Raw genomic sequence first — 25,341 nt, 5'->3', positions numbered from 1 at the left:
ACTTACTCATCAAGCTGTATATAATATTGTATGTACCTGCCCATCCATCTATAAACTATATATAGAGTACTGAACATACTTGCCAATCCATCTATATAGAATAATGCATGTACCCACCCATCCATCTATATACTATATATAGAGTACTGAACATACCTGCCAATCCATCTTATATATAATACTGCATATACTTGCCCATCCATCTATATGGAATACTGTATCTACATGCCCATCCATCTATATGGAATACTATATCTACTTACCCATCCATCTATATGGAATACTGTATCTACATACCCATCCATCTATATGGAATACTGTATCTACTTACCCATCCATCTATATGGAATACTATGTCTACCTACCCATCCATCTATATGGAATACTGAATATACATGCCTATACATCAGATCTAGAATGCAAACTGCTTAGATCCAGATCTGCCATTTGTTAGTTAGCTGACACATCCAGGTCTATGCAGTTTTCTAAGAAATAATGAGCCAAGCAAACAACACAGACCCCGATCTACAATTGTGTTTTTAACCAACAGATCAGGGTCTATGCTGTTTGCAGTTGATTCAACTTATAGATGACTATATACTGAATATATCTGTGTTGCTTGCATTATTTTCAGAGACTATATCATGTCTAAACCTTTACTTCAGTACTGAGTCAAACTTGGTTTCCAGGTACTCTGTTAATATGATGCAACTTTTTAAAAATTCTACAGTATGGATCTAGTTCCATACATAAAGCTTTCTAAAAAAAACAAGAATTTTACAATGAGGTTGTGTCTCCCCTGCTCCACAATGGTATAATCGAAAAACCTAGCAAAGTCACTATGTCAAAAAAGTAGGTCACTGTGATTTCCTTTTGTCAATGGTTAATGGAACCCTCCAAGATGAATAATACTCATAAAGTTTCATGAATGTACATAAAACAGTGTCAAGGAAACTGAGCTCAGTACAAAAACTTAATCACTTAAACATGAAAATCAGGCAACTGTGACCTCCTTTTACCTGTGATGAGTAATAATGATGAATATCCCAATCAAGTTTTCAATTCAATTAATATCAAGAGCTACTCATAGTAAGTAGATTCAATTCGCAACAAAAAGGTGTATGGCCTTTGGAATACCCTCTCCATCTATTTCAGCAAACTATCAGACAAAGCAATGCTATTCATGTTAAAAAGGGCTATCAAAACATATGTTATGTTCCAAAAGAAGTATACCACATTCATAAATTTGAATATCCTACACTAACAGATGAATCAAAATTTTGGCATGACATAACCTCATATTTGTGTAGGAGATGAAAGGTCAGCATTGATTGGTGAATTTAAAAGGTCAGCATTGATTGGTGAATTGAAAGGTCAGCATTGATTGGTGAATTTAAAAGGTCAGCATTGATTGGTGAATTTAAAGGTCAGCATTGATTGGTGAATTGAAAGGTCAGCAGAACATGACCTCATATCAGTGTCTGCAGACCTGCATTATATGAGAGATCTCAGTTTTAATCTAAGTTTCATGACTAAATGCAGCAGTGGCAGAGAAAACTTACGTAAATGCTCAAACTTAACATTGACTCCTACACCACTAACAAGATCAATGACAACATCTGTGGAAGAGACTTCATTTCTTATCTAATGATAACCTATATAGATAAGGAGCATGAAGTAGGGCAAGAATAAAGCAAGGATGACATATGTGTAAATCCACAGAGAGGAACATGTTACATTATTGTAAAGTGAAAATGATTTTTAAATCTGTCCTTGAATAGTGACAGATCATTTGGAGGTGTAACATTCTGTGCTAACCTATTTTTGTAGAGAAAATCAATAAAACATGCATATTGACAAACACAGTCATTTTAGAGAAAATAAGACCTACATAATTATTGATTATCCCAAAAGAAACTGTCTCAGAGGCTGCAGAAACAAAGATCCAAACTAAATCTAATCTTTTTTCTTAAATGCCAAATATCAAGGACAAAAACCACAGACTGCTCAATAATAAAAAGCCTACAATATTTTCTTCACCTCTTGTATATACTCTCATACAAGAAATATCCATTGAAATAACATTTCATACTTTGGGAGTAAGTTACAATAGTGTGAGGTCACATTAATTAATTTAACACTCAATATAACAGTATTTGTACTGCATTGGATTAAAATATGTGGATATTCATCCCCCAAAAAAACTAAATTAAATTCTGAACGACTATTTTCTTCAGTTCTCCTAACACTTCCATCATTACTAATACATGTCCTTGAACTTACAAAGCCATTTCATGTCACAGAACATCATTAGCCTTCTTTATCATTAATACACCATTTCATGTCACCAAACATTCACCTTTTTTAATCATAATAAGCTATTTCATGTCACAGGACATTCACTTTTTTTAATATTTAACAAGCCATTTCATGTCACAGAACATTCACCTTTTTATACTTAAGAAGCCAATTAATGTCACAAAACATTCACCTTTTTATACTTACTTTATACTTAATAAGTCATTTTATGTCACCTGGTCACCAAACATTCACCTTCTTTTAATCATAATAAGCTATTTCATGTCACAGAACATTCACCTTTTTATACTTAAAAAGCCAATTCATGTCACTGAACATTCACCTTTTTTACATTTAACAAGCCATTGCATGTCACTGAACATTTGACTGTTCTATAGTTATTAAGCCATTGCATGTCACTGAACATTTGACTGTTCTATAGTTATTAAGCCATTGCATGTCACTGAACATCTGACTGTTCTATAGTTATTAAGCCATTGCATGTCACTGAACATTTGACTGTTTTAAAGTTATTAAGCCATTGCATGTCACTGAATATTTGACTGTTCTATAGTTATTAAGCCATTGCATGTCGCTGAACATTTGACTGTTTTATAGTTATTAAGCCATTGCATGTCACTGAACATTTGACTGTTCTATAGTTATTAAGCCATTGCATGTCACTGAACATTTGACTGTTCTATAGTTATTAAGCCACTGCATGTCACTGAACATTTGACTGTTTTATAGTTATTAAGCCATTGCATGTCACTGAACATTTGACTGTTTTATAGTTATTAAGCCATTGCATGTCACTGAACATTGTACTGTTTTATAGTTATTAAGCCATTGCATGTCACTGAACATTGTACTGTTTTATAGTTATTAAGCCATTGCATGTCACAGAACATTTGACTGTTTTATAGTTATTAAGCCATTGCATGTCACTGAACATTTGTCTATTTTTATATTTAATGAACCATTTCTTGTTGCAGAACATTCGCCCTTTTCATTTTTTTATTTGTGGATAAATCTACTTCAATAGTATTACTTCATCTGACTGGACATTAAACATTACAAAGACATGAATTGCTGCTGGAAAAAAATAAAGTATTTAAAAAAATGTTAAACCTTTTGTTTTGATAAAAAAAGTATATCATAATAATCATAAATATCAATGAAATACATAAGCACATTCAATAATTAATATTACTATGTAAATCAGAATACTTGTTAGTTTCAAAAGTGAAAATCACACACACACACACACACACACACACACATACACACACACATATATATATATATATATATATATATATATATATATATATATATATATATATATATATATATATATATATATATATATATATACACTTGCCAATATTATGAAAGAAATAAGAAATACACATCTATTATTACAATCAATGGAATACACACAAACAGTACATACTATTATTGCAGGGAATGGAATATACAAGAACAATTGTACTCAGGATACAAATATGGTAATGATGAATTGATATGAGAAAGAAAACTATTTTAAGATGATTGTCGTTAGATGCACACCTTCATTCTACAAAGCTTGTTATATTAGACATCTAATTAGACTCACCCTCATCTGAAACGTCTTCTTTTGAAATTACAACAGGGGTCCTTTGTTTCCCATCGACAGTCACCTCCTGCTCTATTGGTTCTGCTTTTCTCACTGACTTCATTCTCTTGGGTGGGGCTTGCAAACTCAACTGACATCTGTAATCCAACAATTTCTCATATTATATTTGCAATACAGCTTTCCACCACTATGAGTCACTGATATTAATGCATTTCTGGGTATAATATGGGAATGCTACTGAAGCTGCCATAACATTAGTACTATCATGCAATGGATACAGTCATAATATTGGTACTATAATGCCATGGACACTGTCATAATATTAGTACTATTGTCCCATGGACACTGTCATAACATTAGTACTTTCTTGCCATGGACACTGTCCTAACATTAGTACTATCATGCCATGGACACCGTCATAACATTAGTACTATCATGCTGTGGACACTGTCATAATTAGTAGTTTACTATCATGCCATGGGCACTGTCATTATTTGTAGTCTCATGTGATGGACACCGACATAATATTAGCACATTAATGATATGGACACTGTCATAATTAATATTGTACTACCATGATATGGACACTGTCATAATTAATATTGTACTACCATGATACGGACACTGTCATAATTAATATTGTACTACCATGATATGGACACTGTCATAATTAATACTGTACTACCATGATATGGACACTGTCATAATTAATAGTGTACTACCATGATATGGACACTGTCATAATATTAATACCATCATGATATGGATAATGTCATATTAGTATCACTATCATGATTTGGACACTGTCATAATATTAATACCATCATGATATAGACAACATCATAATATTAGTACTATCATGATATTGACACTGTCATAACATTAGTACTATCATGCCATGGACACTGTCATAATATTAATACCATCATGATATAGACAACATCATAATATTAGTACTATCATGCCATGGATATGGTCATAACATTAGTACTATCATGCCATGGATACAGTCATAATATTAGTACTATCATGCCATGGATATGGTCATAACAGTAGTACTATCATGCCATGGACACTGTCATAATATTAGTACTATCATGCCATGGATATGGTCAAAATATTAGTACTATCATGCCATGGACATGGTCATAACATTAGTACTATCATGCCAAGGACACTGTCATAATATTAATACCATCAAGATCTAGACAACATCATAATATTAGTACTATCATGCCATGGATATGGTCATAACATTAGTACTATCATGCCATGGACACTGTCATAATATTAATACCATCATGATATAGACAACATCATAATATTAGTACTATCATGATATTGACACTGTCATAACATTAGTACTATCATGCCATGGACACTGTCATAATATTAATACCATCAAGATATAGACAACATCATAATATTAGTACTATCATGCCATGGATATGGTCATAACATTAGTACTATAATGCCATGGACACAGTCATAATATTAATACCATCAAGATCTAGACAACATCATAATATTAGTACTATCATGCCATGGATATGGTCATAACATTAGTACTATCATGCCATGGACACTGTCATAATATTAGTACTATCATGCCTTGGATATTGTAATAACATTAGTATTATCATGCCATTGACACTGTCATAATATTAGTACTATCATGCCATGGATATGGTCAAAATATTAGTACTATCATGTCATGGATATAGTCATAATATTAGTACTATCATGCCATGGATACAGTCAAAATATTAGTACTATCATGCCATGGATACAGTCATAATATTAGTACTATCATGCCATGGATATGGTCATAACAGTAGTACTATCATGCCATGGACACTGTCATAATATTAGTACTATCATGCCTTGGATATTGTAATAACATTAGTATTATCATGCCATTGACACTGTCATAATATTAGTACTATCATGCCATGGATATGGTCAAAATATTAGTACTATCATGCCATGGACATGGTCATAATATTGGTACTATCATGCCATGGATACAGTCATAATATTAGTACTATCATGCCATAGACACTGTCATAATATTAGTACTATTATGCCATGGACACTGTCATAACATTAGTACTATCACGCCATGGACATGGTCATAATATTAGTACCATCATTCAATGGACACTGTTATAATATTAGTACCATCATTCAATGGACACTGTTATAATATTAGTAACATCATTCAATGGACACAGTCATAATATTATTACTATCATGCAATGGATATGGTCATAACATTAGTACTATCATGCCATGGACACTGTCATAACATTAGTACTATCATGCCTTGGATATTGTAATAACATTAGTATTATCATGCCATTGACACTGTCATAATATTAGTACTATCATGCCATGGATATGGTCAAAATATTAGTACTATCATGCCATGGACATGGTCATAATATTGGTACTATCATGCCATGGATACAGTCATAATATTAGTACTATCATGCCATAGACACTGTCATAATATTAGTACTATTATGCCATGGACACTGTCATAACATTAGTACTATCATGCCATGGACATGGTCATAATATTAGTACCATCATTCAATGGACACTGTTATAATATTAGTACCATCATTCAATGGACACTGTTATAATATTAGTAACATCATTCAATGGACACAGTCATAATATTATTACTATCATGCAATGGATATGGTCATAACATTAGTACTATCATGCCATGGATACAGTCATAATATTAGTACTATCATGCAATGGACACCATCATAATATTAGTACAATCTTGGTAGGTATGGAAACTATCAAAATATTAGTATTATCTTGATATGGACACTGTTATAATATTAGTACTATTGTGCTATGGATACTATTATAATATTAGCACAGCACTATCATGTTATGGACACTGTTATAATATTAATACTATCTTGTTATGGACACGGTTATAAAATTAGTACATGTACTATTATGCCATGGACACCATCAAAATATTAGTACTATCTTGCTATGGACACTGTCATAATATTAGTACTACATGTACCTTGCTATGGGCACTATCATAATATTAGTACATGTACTATCATGTTATGGACACTGTCACAATTTTAGTACTATCATGCTATGGACACCATCTTAATATTAGTATTATCTTGCTATGGACACTATCATAATATTAGTACATGTACCATCATGTTACGAACACTGTCATAATTTTAGCACTATCATGCTATGGACACCATCATCATATTAGTACTATCATGCTTGGACACTGTTATAATATTAGTGCTACCTTGCTATGGACACTATCATGCCATGGATACTATCATAATATTAGTACTATCTTGTTATGGACACTGTTATAACATTAGTACATGTACTATCTTGCTATGGACACCATCATAATATTGGTACTATATTGTTATGGACACTGTCATAATATTAGTACTATCTTGTTATGGACACTGTTTTAACATGAGTACATGTACTATCTTGCTATGGACACCACCATAATATTAGTACTCTCTTGCTATGGACACTATCATAATATTAGTACTATATTGTTATGGACACTGTCATAATATTAGTACTATCTTGTTATGGACACTGTTTTAACATCCTCCTGCATCAGCATCTGCACTCATTTATGTGTAAATGTTTCCATATGACTGCAGAAAATATTACAGAAAAGGTCTCAGACAGGGAGAGATGTCTTTCTAGTTTCACATCTACAAAGTTTTACAAAAGTTCCTGCTATGAGTAATCTATTGATCAATTAACTCATTTCACTGATTGATGAATTCTACTTTTACACATACAAATTTTGATTCAATTAGACATAAATTAGTCACACAAATCATAAAAAATTGTTGCTAAATTATAAGGCCCTTTAAGAATTGTTAAATTACATGGCCCTCTAAGAGTTGATTTTTCCTGTTCTTAACAAGACGTTTCCAAATAAAACTTCCATGCACCAACACATACTTAAATCTGACCTAACTTTAGACCTAACTTTAGAAAGTTATGACTTACTTGTAACATGGAGTATCTCCGGCCACGTCAACAAGGGTGAAGTGGCCCATTTTACCGCCGAGCTTGATGCCTTTAGCATGCTTGTATTCACAACATGTGCTGACTCGGCAGTCAGTCCTGCCATCTATGTATATGGTCAAGCTGAATGGGTATCCACGATGACGACGTGACAGAAAGGTGAATATATCTAAAAAAATTATCTTCAATATTTGAAACAAACAAATGATCAAATTATATACTTCTGAAGAAATACATTTTAAATGCACACATTGTTTGTAAATTTTTTTTAAATAAACAGATTTGTCTGAATATAATAAGCACTATGTACAGTCAGTCACAATATAAAATAACACAATTAATGACAAATGTATAAACCATAGATACAAAGAAAATTTATATAGACTCAATGCTTATTTGTATAAACTGAAATGAATATATTAATGTTGTAACTTTTACTTAATGTATTCTGAAATAAAATATAAAAAAGTATAATTCTTTTTGATTATATTTCAAAACTAGTGATGCTGCATTGCAAAGGGTGCCACTTGCCACAAATCTCTGTTTAAGACCTTCAAAAGATAACTTGTGTTGGGAAACTTTCAAAGAATCATCAATACAAGTAATATCCCATGTCAAGATTTGACAATGACTGAAATGGGACATAACTCTTTCCAAAATTTAGTAGAAAAGTGACAAAACCAATAGAAGACACAGCTAAATCTGTGAAACAATGTTCACATCAGCTTTCATCAGGATATTTGAAGGATTCTTGAGCTATGTTGATTACAAGCAACAACTCATATCAAGACAATAAGTTAGCTGTCATGGAGATTATCTCTGTCCAAAAAGGTTAGGATGAGACAAAATCAATAAAAGGCATATCTAGTTCTAAGAGAACAATTTATTATCAAATTCTATCAGAATATGTTGAATGGTTCTTGAGTTATGCTCATTAAAAGCAACATCTCATGTAAATATATAAAGTAATTGTCAAGGGCCATAACTCTGTCAAAATTGACTTAAGTGAGACAAAGCCCGAACAAGACATATCTAGGTCTAAAAGACAATCTGATTACCAAATTCCATTAAAATATGTTCAACAGTTCTTGAGCTATGCTGACTACAAGCAACAATACAAGTTCCATATAAAAACATCAATTGGCATAACAAGGGATACAACCCTGTCCACAAGTGTGCAGATGAGAAGAAGCCAATAAAAAGGTGAACAGCCATCGAGTTATGTCAGCTACAAGCAATGCACCATGTGAAGAGATGAAGTTATCTGCCAAGGTCTTAATTATATACTAAATGAGAGAAAACTCATAACTGGCACATATAGGTCTATGAAGCAATGTTTATACCAAACTGCATTGATACATACTGAATCGTTCACAAGCTATGCAATTACAAGCAATATCAGTGTAAAATTATGTTGTCATGGGCCATAACTTGATCTAAAATGGAGTTGATGGGACAAAACTCATAAAAGGCACATGTAAGTGTATGTGTAATATCATACCTGTCAGATCATCGTGAAATTTTTTTCAAAAAGATTTCTGACCCTGATATATTTGAATTTAAAGAAAATAATAGATCTCTGCAACAAAATAAAATTATATAAAAATAAAATTATACAAAAAAGAGAAAACTTTCTTAGCAAAGCAGTATACAAATGTAATCCCAGCCTGTTACAAAATAAATCATCATGATTCTTAAAGCCTCGTGTTTAATATTCATGGGCAATTTATACAGTTCATCATCATAAAGGCAATTAAAGGCAGTCAGAGCTAAACAACCACCATTCCAGAGATTACATAAATGACTGATAATTGTCAGATCTGTCAGCTTTGTATTCCATCATTGCAACTAAAGAATACCTGACTATTTGTCTTCTACATATGAAGCAAAACTTTCACATTTTTTTACTAAAGCCATTTCAGAGAAAAGTTGAGTGCAATATAGTTATCAAAGCACATGTTTTCCCAGGTGGTATTTTTTCACCAAATTTGCAGTTTTGTGGCAGTGGTCTTATGTGAGCAGTGCGCTTAATACACAAGAAAGATATTAATAAACTGAAAGTTGCTAAGAAAAGGGAGAAAGCTGCATAACCTACTTCCTGGTTCCAGTCTTTTCCTGAAGACCTGCAAAGTGTTCCCACCACAGTGCTGTTGCTCAATAGACACATCCTGTGTGGGGTCATTCTGATCCCTAGGAAGAGTCAAACTGGGGCCATGATATTTCATTGTGATCTCACAGAATGACTGGACCTCTCCCTGATGCATCATGGCTGGCTCATGTCGATGAAGCATCAATGATCCCTGAAATTACAAGAAAGAACGTTACGTCTTCATGATAAACTGGGCATATGCTGGGTCAGTTTTTAATCTCCATTTCTCCTGATGGGTAGGAATAGTTTTATGATCATTTATCTCACTATTATTAAACAGTGAACTATTAGCAAAGTTTTTAAGATAATGCCATAGATATTATATACAGATCACAGACTGGAATGACTGAAGATGGAAAAGTTTATTATGATCTACTTCAGTACCTTTTTCTCTTCTAAAACCTAGTGAGTTTTTAGTTGAGCAGTGGTTAAGTTTTGCATTTCTACCAATCGGGTTCAATGCAAACTCAAACAATATCAAGATAACTGAGTGGTTAGAAAGCCACGGTTCTTTACACGTCTCATGCTCTGACCTACCTCAACTTCAAAGACCACTAAACAACTATCTGTGCCTTCATACCTGTTTAAGGTCCAATTAAGCTAGAACAATATAGCATTAGATTTCAAAAATAAACTTATTACTATGCCTGCTAAAATAAAATGTACATGGAATCATTCCATGATGGTTGTTGTAAAACACCATTGATTTCATGATCACAGAAAATGCCTTCTTATATTCATTTTTTATCAGTCTCAAGTAATGCAAGTCCAATTTAATTTAGATATCTGTGGCATGATTTTATACTGGTTCAATATACATGTATCTACAAATGAGACATTTAGTATCAAAAGTAAATAAATGATTTAGGCCAACAATATCTCATGGGACATGTTAATATAAAACATCTGTGCAGAATTTATTTTCAGATTTGTGCCAGGTTAAATTAATTTAATTTTAGGAGTCACATAAAATTTGTGCTATACGTTTTATATTAAGCTGTAGAGAAAACTAGAGTTGTTAGTAATGGCCTGATTGCAAATAGTTCCACTTACTGCAATTTGCTTGACATGAACTTAAACAGAAGACTATGTTTTGAAAAATCAAAGACAGGAGTAGATAAGATTTCAGGAGCCATAGCTGACATGTGTAGTGCAGGAGACAATCTCATTTGAAATCTCATCAATACCAAGTTGCATAATAAATTTGGTTGAAATCTAATATTTCTTATTAAATGTAAACCACTGAAACCAAACTAATTAGTACAGGTAATCAGGGGCCATAACTCTTGTAAATTGTAATGAGGAACAATGGAAATCAATCGTATTCAAGCTGAATGACAACTTTCCTTGAAATCCAACAATAAATGATAAAATAATCTTGCACAAATTAAAGTTAGGAGAAAACATGATCAAGGGGCTATAACTTCTGTGAATGATATCATGGAATGCTGAAAATCAAACTAATTCAGTCTATCAGTATATAACCCAGTGCCAAATTTGGTTGAAATCCAACAAACTCATTCAAGGTAAAGTTAAGCTGTGGAAATTAGGAAAATAGTCAATCAGGGGCCACAACTCTTATAAATTGTAAAATATAAGGCTGTGAATTTAACTCTTATCAGGTTTCACCTTTATAAACTTAAATGGGCAAAGTTCTAATTTGCATTGTGTTTATATTCTATATAATCTGAACTTAATGGGCTGTAAGGGATTAATTAGCTTGATCAAAGGATTAAATACTAATGTGCAAAAGAAAAGTAGCTCTATATATAAAACATAATTCTACAAGCTTGTGGAAACTGACTTCAATAAAATCTACCTGTAATAGACAAAATATTTTTCTACAAATTTAAAATGGGGTGTCGATATTTTGTAATTTTGTAGGGGAAAAGTCTCTATGAAACAAGTTCAGAGTAAAAATGATTGTTTGAAAGAAAAAATAACTTTATAAAACATGCATGTGGAAACAAAACATCAAGAAGCTTTTTGCACAGATTCATTCAAATGGGAATGGGGCTCATATTCAATGGTAGGAATAAAAAGCAAGAGAAAAAGATCTATGTATGCCCAACAATTACCTCAATTATGCTTGGTTAATATTAAAAAACACATCAGTCTTAAAAGAAAACTTATGAACCATATTATGTAAGAAACAATAATTCAAGGACAACATGCTGGGACAGTGCACCATATAAATAAGACGGACTTAAAATAATGTATACGCCTACGCCATGTTTAATAGACTTCTATGTAGGTATTAACACAGCAGTGGTAACCATGAAGATTATTGACCAGCAGGTCATAACAACCTAAAAAAGGTCAAGGTATGTGGTCTTGAACTGAATTTACAGGAAAGAAATTATTTTCTTATTATAACTACACATGTACCATAACCTAGACCTCTGACCTTTAAAACACCACAGTATATTAGTTTCTTTCTTATCCTAAGTGCAAACCATTTAGTCAGGGTCTGTGGTTTTAATTTGAAGTTATTATGTATATTTTGTTTCAGTCACTCTGACCTTGATCATTATTTTTTTGCCCCAAAATCAACACATTTCTTTCTATCCCAAGCTGTAAGCTACAACAATATAGTATTATATTTTAAAAATCAATTTATTTTTATGCCTGCTAAAAAAATTTTTAAAAAATTGGGTGAACATACATGGTTGAAAACTGAAGTTATTGTGTCCAAAAGGCCCACTATTTTCTGTGAGTTATCAACACTGACCTTTGATCATCTGCCCATCAAATAATTAGGCCCTTTTTGTTACCTTGGTGCAAGCCCTCCACAAACTTGATCAAGGTATTTGGTATAGAACTAATGTTTTCATGCAAATACCATTTTTCTCTTTCCACTGATACTTAAACTGATCTTGACCACTAACATTTTGAAACCAAAACTAGCAGCTTCTTTCTAATTTAAGCAGTAAGTTATACCAACATTTTAGTGAAGGTACAAGGTCAAAAAGCTTAAGTTATTGTTAAAAAGGGTATTCTTTGATTCAGTGTTCTTGACCTTTGAGCCCAGCATTGGTGGGCTTCTTCCTTACTGCAAGAGCAAGTCATTGTCATTAACAAAGTTTAGTCCAGGTCTGTGATACAGAACTAAAGATACCATGCTCAGAAAATATTTCTTCATTTGACCTTTTGATCTCCAAATTAGCAAACATCTTCCTTATGCAAACTGCAAGTCATCCACAATCTTTGGTAAAGGTAGACGGTGTAAAACTCTTTAAGATAATTGTGGGGGAAACAATAGATGGATTGTTATAAAGGCAGAAAGAAAAAAAAATCACAGTATAATATTATTGTCTTTTGACAGTCATATAATAAGTACAAATCTGAGAAAGAAATAGCAAAATATATATTCAATAACATCTACCTAGAAAATAAACTAAAATTTGTACTAATAACACAGGCTTCAATCACTGAACTTTGTAGACTACTGTTTCAACATGACATGAAAAACAAGTTAAGTGCATGCAAATGCATTGCAACCATGACACTTTAAAGTCAATTTGCAAAGATAAGAGACAATAACTAAGGATATAAAGACTGAAAAAAGTGCCTAATGAAAACAAAACTGCCATACTTCTATTGTACCAGTGTTGTCTTTAGGAGCTTCTATCATTGTGTGCTGAAATGTGTATATGAAAATTAAAGAGATTATGGAATGTGGAATGAAATATATCAGTGAAGACAATTCTCCAGTGGTCAATGGGAAATGATCTTTCTAAATGTAACATTACTTATGCATCTTGTAATAATTTTAACAAAGAGATAGGATTATAGGATTAAAATCCTCTTTTGTACAAGCACACAAAAATTAACTTGATTCTACAAGCTCATAAGAATCTTATTCAGCACATAACAGATTACTCAGTTGTACAAGCATATAACAGATTACTCAGTTGTACAAGCATATAACAGATTACTCAGTTGTACAAGCACATAACAGATTACTCAGTTGTACAAGTACATAACAGATTACTCAGTTGTACAATTACATTATAGATTACTCAACTGTACAAGCACATAACATATTACTCAGTTGTACAAGCACATTACAGATTACTCAGTTGTACAAGCACATTACAGATTACTCAGTTGTACAAGCACTTTACAGATTACTCAGTTGTACAAGCACATTACAGATTACTCAGTTGTACAAGCACATAACAGATTACTCAACTGTACAAGCACATAACATATTACTCAGTTGTACAAGCACATTACAGATTACTCAGTTGTACAAGCACTTTACAGATTACTCAGTTGTACAAGCACATTACAGATTACTCAGTTGTACAAGCACATTACAGATTACTCAGATGTACAAGCACATTCCAGATTACTCAGTTGTACAAGCACATAACAGATTACTCATTTGTACAAGCATATGACAGCTTACTCAGCTGTACAAGAATATGACAGCTTACTCAGACATACAAGCACACAAGAGCTTGTTCAGTTGTAAAAGCATACAATGGCTTACTCAGTTGTGCAATTGCACATGCAAATAATAGTTTATGCATCTGTACAAGTACATAACAGCTTATTCAGTTGTACAAGAAATAAGAGCTGATTCAGTTGTTTAAGCAAATAATATCTTTATCAGATGTACAAGCACACAAAAGTTTATTTTATTGTACAAGCTCATAATAGCTTCCTCAGTTGTACAAACAAAAATAACAGCATATTCAGTTGTACAAGCACACAACAGATTCCTTCCTCTGTTGTACAAATACATGAGAGTTTATTCAGTTGTACAAGACCACAACAGCTTCCTTCCTCTGTTGTACAAATACATGAGAATTTATTCAGTTGCACAAGACCACAAGGCTTATGCAGTTGAACAAGATCACAAGCAAACAACAGCTTACTCAGTTGTAAAAAAACACAATAGTTTATTCAGTTGTACATACATACAAGGGCATACTCAGTTGTACAAACACATAAAAGCTTACTCATACCATTGTACCAGCAAGTATCTTATTTATACAAGTAAATAACAGCTTACTCAGTTGGCAAAGACATTAAAACAGCCCTGATCATGGTGACAAGTAAAGGTTGCACTCTTTCACTACTCAAGGACAAATACATATTTCAAAACTGGAATTAAGCAACTCTCTTTAAAGTAAGTTTACCTTGATCCCAACAAATATATGAAATCATAACAGTCCTGCAGTTAGGATTCCAGTATCTCTATAAATACAAGGTTTTAAAAAGCAAATCTAAATGCAAAATTTGAGACAAACCTTAACTGGCTTAATTTTCTTCTCTTTGGGTGGATGGGGTGAAGCAACCATTTTTGTCCTCCTTCTTGTTGAATGGATACGGGCTGATTGTGGTGGTGTTGGGATTGGCGCAATCAAATATGGTGAAACAGCCCCACCTCTCTCATGACGTGACAGGACTTGGGCATATTTCTGCAAGGATGTAGAGTCCAACTGAAGAAAAAAAAGAATACATGCAAATTAAATTATGGATGCAATAAAAGATCTGGACAATATATTTAAATCTGTGTCATCATCATCAACATCATCACCATCATCATCATCATCGTCATCAAAATAAATTATAATATGTACTATATTTCAGTACTGCATCTGCCACTTCTGCCAGATGGTCCTCTTTACATTCCAATCTCACCAAACAAAATCATGATTTTAAAAAGATTAAATTGTGGAATAGTTTTTAGTAAATTTAAGATAACCAATATATTTTTAAATCCCAATTTGTGTTTTGCGTGGTTACTAAAAACCAATAAAATAATAATCCATCTGCGAAAACAACATGACCTCTTCCCCATTCCATAAATTTAAGTACAACCAATAATGTCAAACCACACAAATTTATAACCATGGTAATAAACGATCTCAAAATTCATTGTAATGTTATCCAGCCTGCTTCTGTCAGAGTAAAGTTATCCTGCCTGTTTCTTTCAGAGTAAAGTTATCCAGCCTGTTTGTGTCAGAGTAATGTTATCCAGCCTGTTTCTGTCAGAGTAATGTTATCCAGCCTGCTTCTGTCAGAGTAAAGTTACCCAGCCTGTTTCTGTCAGAACAATGTTATCCAGCCTGTTTCTGTCAGAGTAATGTTATCCAGCCTGTTTCTGTCAAAGTAAACTTATCCTGCCTGTTTCTGTCAGAGTAAAGTTATCCAGCCTGTTTGTGTCAGAGTAGTTATCCAGCCAGTTTGTGTCAGAGTAATGTTATCCAGCCTGTTTGTGTCAGAGTAAAGTTATCCAGCCAGTTTGTGTCAGAGTAATGTTATCCAGCCTGTTTCTGTCAGAGTAAAGTAATCCAGCCTGTTTCTGTCAAAGTACTGTTATCCAGCCTGTTTTAGCTGCAATTTGTTTGTACAAGTATATGTATGATTTGGTTTGGTTTGTATTTTTAAAGCACAGCAAGAGAAGTAGAGTATTTAGTGCCAAGCTAATTGGAGTAAAGTGCCTTAACCAAGAACACTCCATGGTAACCAGTCTGGGCTGATTTGATAGTACGACTGAAATCCATATCCTTCTGGTCAAGAGGTTAGCATGTGTATGTCAGTACACCTTTAAGCATGACTAAGCATTTCTTAAGCAATCTAAAGGAAACAAGTTTCAAACCTTTAGACATGATTAATTCCCTTGGGTTGGGTCTGTGAGGATCAAGTTCACAATGTTCCTTGGGGTGGGTCTGTGAAGGTCAAATTCACTGTTTTCCTTATTCTTCTTTAGTAGGGCTATACAAATTTACCTGCCTAGTGCCAGAAAGACTGGTAAAATTATTTCTGATGGCATAAGTTTGGTATGGGACAAGTAGAATTTTTCCGAAGTAAGCTGTTATTGCTTTTAAGCAGTAAATTAACTAATTAGTAATATTCAGCAGTCCAGGATTACCAGCAGTATTAGTATCAATACTCACTTATAAGTCAAGTCCAACTGCAAAATGCATATTCACAGATCTGCCATATGTGTCACTTGCAGTTGGACTGGACTTACAAGCAACCATAAATGGTAGTAATTCATGTCATAAATGGTGTGTGTGTGTGTGTGTGTGTGTGTGTGTGTGATTTAAATTTTTAACATAGTTTTAACACTTTTAGTCAAACTGTTATAATCTCTGCAGTGTGGCTGCATTTATGGTGATGTCTAGCACTGGGGCATCATGCCACATACATGACCCAACCAGTCACATTATCCCGACACCAGGCCAACCAGTCCTAACACTAACCTCTTAATGCTGAGTGTTAAGCAATGCACCTGTAAGTACCACTTTTATGTCTTTCTTATGACTCATCTGGGGTTCGAACCCACAACCTCCCACATCTGAGGCAGATGCTCTAACCACTTTGGCCATGAGTGGTCATGTCATAAAAGGATTTCTTTTTAAAAAATGCTACGGTTGACGTTGTATGACATCTACAGGAATAAATCAATATACATTTGCCTATGACATCTATAGGGATAAATCAATATACATATGTCCATGACATCTACAGGGATAAATCTGTATACATATGTGTAGGACTTCTACTGGGATAAATTAATAACATATGTGTAGGACTTCTACTGGGATAAATCAATATACATATGTGCATGGCATCTACAGGGATAAATCAATATACATATGAGTAGGACTTCTACAGGGATAAATCGATATAATATGTGTAGGACTTCTACAGGGATAAATCAATATACATATGTGTAGGACTTCTACAGGGATAAATCTCTATACATATGTGAAGGATGTCTACAGGAATAAATTAATATTCATATGTGCATGACTTTACAGGGATAAATCAATATAAATATGTGTAAGACTTCTACAGGGATAAATCTCTATACATATGTGTAGGACTTCTACAGGGATAAATTTCTATACATATGTGTAGGACTTCTACAGGGATAAATCAATATACATATGTGTAGGACTTCTACAGAGATAAATCAATATACATACGTGTATGACATCTACAGGGATAAATCAATATACATATGTGTAGGACTTTCACAGGGATAAATCAATACATGATGTGACTCCGCTATAGCATGCTCCGCTATAAAACAAATTTGGATACAAAATGATAGCGGTGAGGATCCTGAAATTTATTATGCATGTATTTCTACAAGGATAAATCAATATAACAAAGAACTCTTACAGCATACAAATGCCTTGAATCGATCTGATCCTTTCTGATTTTCCTCTCAACTTCCCGCTCTGATAATGGTGGCGGTGTGACTGGTCTTCCATCCTCATCCACATATATAGTCTATTGAGAAACAACAAATGTATTACAATCCAGAATTACTATTCAGAAAAGAAAGAAAATGAATCTTGTAGTAAAATATCAAAATCAACTGTTTAAATGTGAAAGAAAATTTTAATGAATGGTTTCTATACTGAATGTAATCACTTTACATGTAAAATATTTTGGATTAGTATTCTCCAGGCTTTTAGCGTGAACAGAAAGATTACTAAACATATAGTTTAGGCATACAATATCATTACAATTAATATTTTCGAATTTTAGTTGCAATAATAAGTTGAATTAAGTAAGATCATCATATCTTCAGTTACAACATATAAGTGTAAAGTCTTGGGACATTATGAATGACATACTGTGCACCTAGGATATCATACATGAAATTTAATAGCAAACATATATAGAAATTACAGTAAATTACCCTAACTTCAACAATGGTACATCAAAAAGCTTAAGAGTGTTGCATTTGACAGAAGAGTAATTATAGACATTTAGGTCAAAATAATCCTAATCAAATTGTTGGTCAAAACATATTTGTAAAAATATAGATCAAATATTCCTAATTAAAAATTGAGGTCAAAATCCTCCTAATTAAAAATTTAGATCAAAATACCATTAATAAAAAAGCTTAAGTCAATATACACTTTAAAAAATCATCGTTACTCAGTGGCATCACAGCATGAAGCAGAAAATAATGAGTGAATATTGTGCAAAAACAACATAAAAGACCACATTCTTAACTATTATTGGAATTTGTCATGTTAATGTTTTTTATAAGCACAAAATACTGCAACCAGATGGACCTTTTCAAGTTCAATTCTAAAAAAAAACATATAACGGCATGCATTACACTCTTGATAAGTTGCAACTGCATAACACTCACATAAAAACTGTTAGTTTTTTGTTTGTTTTCATCAATCAGTTTTTACAAAACATAATTAGTTACTATAACAAACAACTCCTGGGCAAAATATATCAAATGCTGATAAGATGTGCCAGGCAATAAGCATACTTTCTGATATATATAAAGGATATACCATTAGTTGACACATCACCCACCTGGCCAGCACTGTTAAGAACTGACCAATCATATTTCAGATCCACCTGTTCAGCACTGTTAAGAACTGACCAATCACGTTTTAGATGTGATTGCTGGCAATAATTAACATATATACTTGCACATAAACTAGATCCAACCACAGACTGCATAGACCCAGATTTGCCTTTGCATAATGTTCTGGCAGACATGGGTCTATACAGTTTGTCAAGAGTAGTCACTATCACAAACAACATAGATCCTAATCTGCTGGTACATTATGCGACAGCAGATCGAAGTCTAAATTGTTTGCAGTATGACCAAACTTATATGCGTAAGAACATGTTTCAGTTGAATTAAAAAGTAACTACAAGCATCAAAATCAAAAATAATTATGGGCAAATTTGGTCTGATTAAAGGTTAATCTATGTCACCATCATTATCATGCTTGAAAATTTCATTAACAAATTTTAACAAAGATAAGTTTAATATGATAATGAAGCAGAAAGAGTTGGATATTTTCTGCATTAATGTCACTTCTGTCATTAATAAAATAACTAGTTTGATAATTTCATTAAAAGATTTTTTTCATAGTAAACTCTTATTCTGTACATTATAAACTCAAATCAAAATACAGTGAATCCATAAAACATATTTTGACTGCTATGAATTCTATTCTGTTCATTAAAAACTCAAACTGAATATAGTGAAATCCATAACAGACATATTCTACTAATATCTCAGTTCCTATAAATGAATTAATTAAACTCTCAATCCTTTAAATCTGTCCTGCGGTCTATTCTGAACACACATCCTCGTCATCATGTATATATTTGGGATTGGCATTCTTTCAATTATAAATTTAGAAAAATTATCACATACTGATGCAATTAGATATAATGAAGTTTTTGATGAACTGGTCAATTTATAATGTAAAAAAGAAAGGTGTACCAAATCTCTAGACCAGCTAATCTTTTCCATGAATTTTTTAAAATATTTTTTTTATTATCCCTGTAATAGGTTGACCACTGTTTTCCATGAATTTGGTACCATATGCTCCATCCATCACCAAAAGATCCATCGCTATCTTTCCTTTCCCCAAACCCTATTTATCCTCCAAAACGATCTGATATGTTCGAACTTACATCATCATGTGGTTTTACATGGCCATTTCGTGCAAGCCCTGGTGCACTCTGTGGGCGATATTTGAGGCTGATTTTTTCCCGTGGACGTTCAGACATAGGACGACTAGAAGTTGGAGATAGATACGGTAACACCTCTTCATCACCTTTTCGACCTCGCATCCCCTGTTAGTACAGGTTAATCATGCATAAAATCTCATAGCTGTTAATTATTATTTCACACCATGTGTCTCAACATTAGCAAGTACAATGTATACTCACTTAAAAGTCAAGTCCAACTCCAAGCAACACTGACACTGATTTGCCAGTATATAATGTACCAGAAGATCAGGGTTTATGTTGCTTGTTCTTCTGATTACTCCTGCAGTTGCAGATCTTTGCATACTTTACAACTGGACTTGTCTTATAAGTAGGTATTATAAGCAGTATTATACTTTGCTCTAATGTAAAAAAAATGTATTGCTGTATTATGGGTTACTTTTACGTACTGTATCTGACATAATCCTTATCCATTCAAAAGTTCAAATTCCAATTCAAAATAACCTTACTAAGCGCACATCTCAATCCCAACCGCATTTTTCTGGGACAGATGCAGTGAGATGGATGCTGTGAAGGGGCTGATGTGGTAGGAATGACATGAGATCAATGCTGTGGGAGGGATGATGCAAAGGGATGCCATGAGAGCAGTGCTGTGGGAGAGATGATGTTAAAACCCACCAAGAACATCATGATTTTCTTGGAACTTATTACAGCACACTCTCATTTATAGTATTGCCCAATGAAGCTATGGAATAAAACACCTGATAGTGAGATGTCCTTATAATGAAGTAGACTATAAATATAATTATGCATTATAAAATGAGAACAGATGGCATAAAACAAGACAAGAGATAATGCTGTTCATGGTCTTTTTCTTATCATAAATTGTTTGCTCTCAATTATTTCATGTTACTATTCCAGTATTTATTTTCTACGTACGTCACTACAGAATTTATAAAAACATCTGAAATGTTATTTGAAGACTTAATGTAGTGATTTCCTTTTAAAAGCCCCTTCTACTACTGTTTCAAATATTATCAACAGTGAAATGATATCTAAGGGAGATAATTACTATCATGTCTAATCATTTACCTAAATCTGAGTTGAGACCCTTGACAAAATTTACCATAAGGTCACATGACCCAGTCACTAATTTTAGTAGGACCATATAGTTTGTTACTAATACTTGCAATGTAAACTATGTTTAGCAAAATTATGGATATTGTGCTACAGACATGGAGTGGTTGAAATTCCATCAACTCAAAATGGATTCATGGCCATACCTGCCTTAAAAGAAGTGTGGTATAAAAAGGAACCATATAGTGAGTGAGTGCTTTAATTTATTAGTTTAACTGGTCTCAGAAAACATATTTTTTCCATAAGCTTCATTCAGCAGATTTGATCAAGAAAGCACATAGTTTTGTTATTATGTCAAATACATTGACCCAGGCACATTCTGGTGACAAATATTTAGGTAGCATGTGAATTTACTACCAAAACAAAAATACATATTGACATAAACAAGTAAATATGTATTTATCAAATTCTGGCTTGCTTCTATAAAGGATTATCAACTGGAATTAAGCACTGAAACAACTGCCATTGTCAAACATGGAATTTACAACTTCGGGTAAGCATTACCAAGCATCTATTGACAAAGGCATTTCATTACCCGACGGGGATTCTTAAGGCCCAAGATTGATAATAAGAAAGTGAATGTGCTGATCTAAAAATAACTGAAAAGTCTGCATACAGGCATGCTGGATATTGTTGCTAACTACCACCACAAAGAAGCACAGTGTTTTCTTCATACAATACTGCTGACTGAAGTGAGCTGGAATTATGAACAAATCTTAATGCAGTTTATATCTTATTATTTTAGTTAAATTTGGAAACAAACTACATATAGTGTATGTGCATAGTTGCTGCTGTAGGAAGGTAGTACAACTGTTTTGTCTTGTGAGACAGAGACAAATGCTACAATCAATTCAAATTTGTATCAAATACTAGAGCAGGGCAGTATCCCATTATACAGTGTTTTATTGGCTGCAAGTATTATTATTATCATATTCACTTAATATTATCATGCACAAAGCTACAGGCTAACTACACACTTCAAAATCATGCTCTTAGCAGATACATGCTGTTAAACATATTACAATTTTATATTAAAATGTATTACAAAACAAGAGTCTGAAGTGGGCCTCAGATCACTCACCTGATATTTGATTTATAGCAAATGGTCAAGAAATTTGGGCTAGTAGGTTGGTTTCTATATATATTTTCCAACGCTGTTGATTATATATGTTGTGAAAACAATTGTTTTAAGGTTTCTCTAGTGTTAGTATCTTCATCCATACTTGACAAGATGATAGCATCATTTGTCCAATGTTCAAAGGCCCCTATGCAAGGGATGCTTTGTGTATGGTTTGGTTTGGTCAATTTCTGTTCTGCAGTTTGATAGATAAAACTGTGCAAATGTTTATCCACTTTTAGTAATGTAAACCATATTTCATGGCAAAACTGCATCACTGGTATAAATCTGAAAGTAGTCATGCTAAGGCACTTCTTTTTCAAATCTGATTAAATCTGTTGAGAAATTTATATAAGTCATTAAAGTTATTTTTCTATTTTCAGTAATAGCAGCCATACTGGAAGACAGATTTGAATCATTTGTGCCATCTGATAAGTCCTTCATACCCAATTACATTCTGTAAAGGTATTCGTTACATCTGATGGATAAAATGCATGATTTGTGTAAATAAACTGCATGACTTGTGTAAATAAACTGTATGATTTGTGTAAATAAACTGCATGATTTGTGTAAATTTAAAAGTCCTTTACACAAGAATGCTTTCAAAGTTGCTGAAACATTTCTAAAGAGAAATCATTTCAGCTTTATTAAAGTTTGGAAAAAAGCAGCCATATTTGACAGGATTGACATCATTGCACCCCTTACTCCAGAATGCTTTCTGTAAAGTCTAGTCAAATTCTGTTTTGCAGCTTTGGCCTATTTGCTGTCAGATCAGTATTATTTGTTTCAAAAAAAACAAAAGCCCTCCATGTAAGCATGCTTTGTGCCAAATTGGGTCAAATTCGGTCAAGCGGTTTCTGTTAAAAAGTTGTTTGAAGGTTTTCTATTCTTTGTCGTTGTTGTTGTTGTTGTTGTATTAATGGTGGAGGAAGAACCTGGGAAAACCCCAGAAAGAACCACCAACCCACGAGAAGCTACTGGCAAGCTTTCTCACATACCCACATTGGCCGAATCCTAGACTTGAACCCACGCAGACAGAGGTGAAATGGCAGTGATCCGTAACAGAGAGCACTTTAGACCACTCGGCCACTCGGGGTCCCCCTATTCTTTGTCATGGTGGTCATTATTTGATGGTGGATAAGCATTATTTGTAATCAGACTGAAAGTTCTGATTACCCAGATGTTTTCTATGAGATTGGATCCAAATCTGGTGAGTAATTTTTGTGCCAAAGTCACTTAATGTTTTAAATTTTTTAATAAGCGTTGCCATGTTTAATCTGCCATTAATTGGCATTATTTAATTAAATTCTGAAAATTGGATTTTGAGAAGAAGTTGTTTAAAAGTTTTTCTATTTTCAATAGTAATGGCTATATCTAATGCAGATCAACATAATTTAGGTATATAAATTTGAATGCTGTCAGCCAAATTTGGTCAAAATTGGTCCAATGATTTTTCAGGAGAAGTTTGAAATAACTGTTGACTGACAGTCAACATTCAACAGACACATGACTATACCATAAACTTGCACAGCCTAGGGCCAGGTAAGCTAAAAATTAGCAAACATCTCAGGATTATGACTCATTCAATCTAATGTTTTAAGCAGAAAGACACAATGATATGAATCATTTGTAAATGTGTACTTTGCAAATGAAAAAGCCATCTCTGAAAGTAAAATCTGTTCCCTGAAAATAAATAGCTGGGTGAAAATTAATATTAATTAAACTATCTAATGTGTTAAACATAACGCAAATAGTGTTAATCCAGATCAAAAAGACGTTCAAAACAAGTGTAAAACCTGTCTAACATATTACATACAGTATCCTTAAAGGGGGGGGGCTGGTTACTTCCCTTTGAGAGCAATTGTAAATGAAATCATTCATTAAACTTTGAAGATCATTCACAGCAATACACATCAACACGTACACAATTTAAAAAATCAGTGTTTCTCCACTTGCTGTGTGTGGAAATTATGGTTAAATACAGATACCCTTGATCTGTCCACATTAGAAAGGCATCTTTATGAACATACTGTGATCCCTCTGTAATATAAAACCCTTCCAATTCAATGATGCTTCTCTCAAAACATCACTATGTTTACGGATGCCATTAAATTGGTTAAGTTATGTTTTATTGTGCTCCTGAATTAATATGACTCATTGAATGCTAGACCTTGGCTAATGATAAACAGTTATAATGTGATTTCACATTAAAATGCCTTTGCATGTACTTAAATGCATTACCTATTGACCTATTGCCACAAGGGAGATAACCACACCCTATTTATTAGCATAATGCATCATATCAAATCTTAGTATTTTATGCTGACACCAACCTAGGATGAATTGTTGCATTTTACTGCAAAGTGAAAATTACATGAAAAATGGTTTTAAAATGTTAACGTTCTAATGATCTGAATTTGTGTGAAATATAAAGGGACTTGGTTAAGCATAATACATTAAGCCTAATAGTTTGACAAGCTGTCAGTG

At 33.1% G+C, this 25,341-nt stretch overlaps 1 protein-coding gene across 1 annotated transcript in view; it reads right to left on the bottom strand.

Moving 5' to 3' along the window:
• Positions 1 to 25,341, bottom strand: part of LOC149783687 (uncharacterized) — a 168,830-nt gene that overhangs the window by 82,521 nt on the left and 60,968 nt on the right. Inside the window, exons 7-12 of the mRNA XM_089932889.1 lie at positions 20,565 to 20,726; positions 18,279 to 18,389; positions 15,389 to 15,580; positions 10,074 to 10,278; positions 7,961 to 8,147; positions 3,917 to 4,053 (exon numbers count right to left, since the gene is read on the bottom strand). Coding sequence (XP_089789015.1) covers positions 3,917 to 4,053; positions 7,961 to 8,147; positions 10,074 to 10,278; positions 15,389 to 15,580; positions 18,279 to 18,389; positions 20,565 to 20,726 — 994 coding nt within the window. The remainder of the gene's footprint in view (positions 1 to 3,916; positions 4,054 to 7,960; positions 8,148 to 10,073; positions 10,279 to 15,388; positions 15,581 to 18,278; positions 18,390 to 20,564; positions 20,727 to 25,341) is intronic.

Source organism: Sinohyriopsis cumingii, chromosome 14 (assembly GCF_028554795.1).
Source record: "Sinohyriopsis cumingii isolate HCF-2022 chromosome 14, ASM2855479v2, whole genome shotgun sequence".
In the NCBI taxonomy this organism is placed as follows: domain Eukaryota; kingdom Metazoa; phylum Mollusca; class Bivalvia; order Unionida; family Unionidae; genus Sinohyriopsis; species Sinohyriopsis cumingii.
Note: the sequence above shows the minus strand (reverse complement) of the source record. Positions and strands in the feature narration are given on the sequence as shown.